This window comes from Nanorana parkeri, unplaced genomic scaffold (assembly GCF_000935625.1).
Source record: "Nanorana parkeri isolate BGI_ZX_2015 unplaced genomic scaffold, ASM93562v1 scaffold2448, whole genome shotgun sequence".
In the NCBI taxonomy this organism is placed as follows: Eukaryota; Metazoa; Chordata; class Amphibia; order Anura; family Dicroglossidae; genus Nanorana; species Nanorana parkeri.
The window spans coordinates 80,725-86,089 of record NW_017308716.1 but is presented as its reverse complement, the minus strand read 5'-3'; the positions used below and the strand labels follow the sequence as shown (position 1 = coordinate 86,089).

Here is a 5,365-nt window from a genome sequence, read left to right as displayed (position 1 = left end):
GAGGAAGCCTGTCATCATCCAATCGGCCAATCAGTGGGAGAAGAGGTCAGAATGGAGCAGATGACTAGGCTGTGACACGGAGTGGCTGAAGCAGACGGAGAAGACAACACAGCAGGTTAGTACTGCAGCACCGCATGGGGGCTGGGCACAAAAATGCTGTTTAACTGCATATAATATTAAAAAAAGACATTAAATAAAGAAAATAACTATGTAGATATTGCTAACTAAGGCTTGTATCCCCCTAGTGGGGAAAATAGATGAGCACATGTCCAGACCAGAACACTGTATGGTGTGGCACAGATATAGCCAATTCTGCATATCTGGCTTTATATTATAAAAAAATGTAATAATAATATAAAGCCAGTTATACAGAATTGTATATAGCTGTGCCAAACTATACAGTGTTCTTGAATCTGGACATGTGCTCATCTATTTTCCCCACTATGGGGATACAAGCCTTAGTTAGCAATGGCATGATCTAAATATTCATTTCATTATTCAATGTCTTTTTTTTATATTACTCATTTTATAATATAAAAAAAGACATTGAATAATGAAATGAACTGAATATTTAGATCATGCCATTGTATATAATAACAATATATTTTTTTGTAGTAATGGTCATGAATTTGATGCATGATTGTCCATACACATTTACAAGGCAAGCATAATTTCATCTATAATTGCACTATTCCGGCCCTCAACGCGTTTTGCTCGCTAACGCTTCCTCAGGAGGTTTAGTGGAGGCAAAACTCTGTAATTTCTTTGTAGATCCAAAGCTGAGATAACTCTATTAATAAATATAATAAATAAATAGTAATTCTCAGTGCACATGTACAAATATCTACATGAATATAAGCTCAATTAACTACATATATACCCTCTTGGAAAATTGGGCAATGATTGGGTCCACACCCTTGGAGGACTCTAACCAACCAAGAGGGAGAGAGGGTGGCGAGAACAAGTCGTCAAAAGAGCAGGGGGGATAGCACATTTATCCTGGAGTTCCTACAATGGTTCAAACCATATATCTATCAACAATTCAAAAGTTCAATCTTAAAGATGGTAGTAGGGCATATACCTAAAGAGGGTGGGGAAATAGGAAAGGCAGGGAGGAGATGGGATAAGGTTTCCCCATCAGGAGCAGGTCAGCCTTCTCCTATCTGAGGGTAAGGTAGTCAGGGGACCGAATGTATTCCAACCAGGGGAACCAGGTTCGAGCGACTGAGGCAGAGGTATGTTTAATGTAGCTCGTGAGATCTTCCATGATGTATATATCATGGATATGGTCTAGGACTTGGCTTATGAGGGGGGCTTCAGGTTTCTTCCAGAGTGCTGGAATACATGCTCGGGCGGCATTTACCACGTGTCTGATAAAGGAGTGGGTATAGGAGCGCAGCGGGATGGTGTTATGGTGGAGGAGAAAGAAGGTCGGCTCTTCAGGCACCCGGACGTCCGTAAATTTCTGAGCGAGAGCGCGCACTTGTTCCCAAAACCGTCGGAGGGCCGGGCAGGACCAGAAGTTTGTTACCAAATTCAATCCGCACTCCAGCATTTTTGCATGCACTCTACAATGCTCTTGCGCCATTTGTCAAACAGACACCGCAGGTTGTCTACTACAACAACAGACCTATTAGAAACCACCTAATCTGTGCGGATCCACGTGAGAAATATGACACCCAAATTGCAGTCTGTAACGCACTGATAACTGGGTAAGCATTTTATCATCCTCATAATGGTAAGCAATACCTAATTCAGGGCTACCCTAGCTGTATCACCTTTTTTTCATTTTTTGCACCCATGTTATAATCCACATTTTAGGCCTAAAAATTAGTTAAAACCCCCACACATTATATATTTTCTGAAAGCCAAGACCCTATAAAATACAATGGCAGCAGTTGCAAATTTTTATGTTGCACGACATTAGCGCAACTTATTATCAAACCCATAAATTTAATGAAAAATGCACTTAAATTTAGTGCTCCAAAACACAATATGAAACCATTTTTTTACAAGAATGTAAAAGATGAGGTTACATTGAGTAAATAGATACCTAACATGCCCAGGTTAAAAATTGCGTGCATCTGTGAAACTGAGACAGAATTCAGTACCCCAAAAAGTCCACACAGAACGTTTTAAAAGCCCCCACAGGTCATCAGTTTAAATATACATGTAAATATTGGACCTAGAATTATTGCTCTCACTCAGGCATGCACAGTGATACCCAACATGTGTAGCATAATCGTCGTTTTTGTACATAGGCGTACCCGACGCGTGTTTACGTGACAACGCACGTGCTCGCAGGGGCAGGAGACTTAAACAATTTTGTCGGTTACCGGATCGTAGAAGCGATTCTGTGGCAGCTGAGCTGCCAGAATCGCTTCTACTGTAAAGCCGGTCGCCGGCTCTACGAAACGGAACAGACTCCCGGTGGCTAAAAGCCTGTGTCTGTGTAACCCATTCAGACTTCATGACAGGATTATCCCATCATAGGTCGTGAAGGGGTTAAAGGAGAACTATGGGGTCAGGGATTTTCACCATAGTTCTCCTAAGGGTAATGGGAGGACACAAACTAGCGTCCTCCCGTCACCCAAAACTCAGTATATCGCGAGCTAAAGCTTGCGGTATACTGAGACACCGCAGCCGGACGAAACATCACTGTCGAGATCCACCCAGCTGCGTGAGTGACAGCTGGCTCTGCCTATCTAGGAGGCAGAGCCAGCTGTACCCGCCCCCTCCCCGTCCGTTCCGCCAGTCAGCGCTGGAGGATCGGACAGGGGAGAGGGGAATCCCTGCAGGGAGCCGTGAGTGACAGTCACGGCTCTCTGCAGGGATAGATCGAGAAGTGAGCGAGCGATGGTATGTGTTCTTTCACTTCCCGATCTATTGAGCCGACCTGTGACAGTTTTATTGTCACAGGTCGGCTAGAACTATGAGGTTGAGTGATTTTCACTCGCCTCATAGTTCTCCTTTAAGTGCCCCTGCTCTCATTGGTCTTGCCGACATACACATCAATCAATCATCATCAAACTATCAGGGAGATAAGAGTGATATCAAACAAGCGGTTGAACTAAAACGGCAGGCCAAAGATATTGACCCCAATAAACCAGTAACTTTGCCCACAACAATCACCAGGTACACAACCTCCGAGCCATGGTTATTGAACACAAACCTAGACCACACAGGGGGTGGCAATAGGAACAACATCCTGTTACGCAGAGAAGCATTCTGGATTCAAAAATGTAATAGTTAGACCTAAAGGGTTAGATACTAAGTTATCTCTCTCATGCTTCCTCACCAATTGATTATTGATTTTCACATGTGTTTTATTGATCTGCAAAATCTAAAATAAGTTCTCTTACTCCTGATGTTATTGGCGATACCACAAATGTATGTATTAGAAGTTGTTTATACCCATAGGTATAAACCTATACCTATGGGTACAGGGCCCAGAAAACATTGTGTGCATTTTTTTATCCTACCTAAAACACACTGTCACTAACACTGATAAGGACATTGGCACTAAACAAAAATCTAACGCGGACACAAATACTGACCGTAACTCTTAACACTTAAGCTGGCCATACACCTATCGATTATCTGCAGATTTTCTATGGTCAGATGGAAAAAGTGCAACAGATTCCTCCATCTATGCTAAGCTGTGTGGATGGAGGAATCTCCCACAGGATCAAGCTTCAGCATCCTGCATCCAATCAGATTGTTCAGGTATTTTGAGAGCCAGCGGGGCCGACTAGCATAATAAGTGTATGGCCAGCTTTACACACAGACCTAAATCAGACCTGGATCTAACACAGTATCGTTAATCTATCCATCACCATCAGCTCCTCCATCCCTCTTTTTGCCTTCTTTCCTGGCCCAATCTGCAGAGACTCACATTGGAGATAGAATCGTGAAGGTGTCTGGGTGCTGGCATGGCATGCAAGCAGTGTGTTTTTCTGGATAGTCCATAGTGGATTATTGGCAACCAGTGCTGGGTACCTTAATGCTATTTACATTCCAGCAGCTGAAGATTCAGTCAAGCTCCTAGGTGACCACACTTAAATTATGGGTCACTCCTAAGTACTCTAAAGGTGGCCATACACTCTACAACCATCGCAAGACTTTAGTTTTGCAATGGTTGTACAGGGATTAAAAAAACGTACGATCTGCCTATCTTGGACAGGCAGATCGCACTCTCGATCATCGCAAGCCCGCCCCCCTGAGGGGCGGGCTTCCGATGACCGCAATGCTGAACGGGCAGTGTGCGCGTGCGCACACCGGCCCGCTCGGCATTTGTCTTCCGAGCACCGTTCTAACCAGCCGAGAATCTTACGATTCCCGGCTGGTTTTCGAACATGCTGGTTCGACAGAAGACGTGCGACCGTACAGTAGAAACGGTCGCACGTCTCCGTTCAGACTGCTCGATTATCGTACGAAAAACCGATCGCATACGATTATCGTACGATAATCGTGCAGTGTATGGGCACCTTAAAGGTTAACTTTCTAATTAGTCTGCCAAATAAGATTACTGATGTTCCTAATATGAGTAGATTAAAGTACAGCTGCATGCATCAAACAAATTACTAGTAATTTTGTATTATTACCCTTTATGTGCACTTTTTACTTAGTGTTGGCAGCAATACATTTTACTTAAATGTAAAAGCTAAAAATTAGCTTCTACTGGGCAACTTTCTACTGCTCATGTGGAAGTTTTACTATGTACTATTTGCATAAAAAGGCAAATGTTGCCTGAACTTCACAGAAATAGAACTTTTAAACCAGGCTTCACTTCCTGCAAAATGCTTATAACCTGGTAAATACGTTTTCTTCCAATCACTGCATTTGCAAATTCACAATCAAACATTTATTCATTTAAATATGTATGCCTTGATTTTGAGTTTTGACTGGTATTCCAAAGATCTCATGTTCTCTCTTTTACATGGATTTACTTACTTTGCTTTCCCGGAAGTAGTAGGAGACCAGCATGCTCAAGAAGACTCCCAACATCCCAGTAGCTTGTAATGATAATACAGTTACACGAAGTGCCCAGTCCTCTTCCACCACACAAGGAGAGTTATCCACACACGTGGCACATCCCTTACTACAACGCAGGCAGGCAATGGCCCCTGGATAAGAATTGTCTAATCCTGCAAGGTGTATACAGATTATTATAGAGAGCACATCATGCATTGGTGTATTTAACAAGCACATATACAGCTGTATTTAGGCATGCACACTGAAACACAAAAAATATATAACTTGATTCAGTACGTACATATCAATATTTAATATACAGATATGTACATATATATATATATATATATATATATATATACACACACACACACACACACACACACACACA

General features: G+C 42.5%; 1 protein-coding gene across 1 annotated transcript in view; it reads right to left on the bottom strand.

The window, feature by feature from the left end:
* Positions 1-5,365, bottom strand: part of LOC108801699 (probable G-protein coupled receptor 158) — a 103,431-nt gene that overhangs the window by 56,529 nt on the left and 41,537 nt on the right. The window contains exon 3 of the mRNA XM_018573603.1: positions 4,954-5,162. Within this exon, the coding sequence (XP_018429105.1) occupies positions 4,954-5,162 (209 nt within the window). The remainder of the gene's footprint in view (positions 1-4,953; positions 5,163-5,365) is intronic.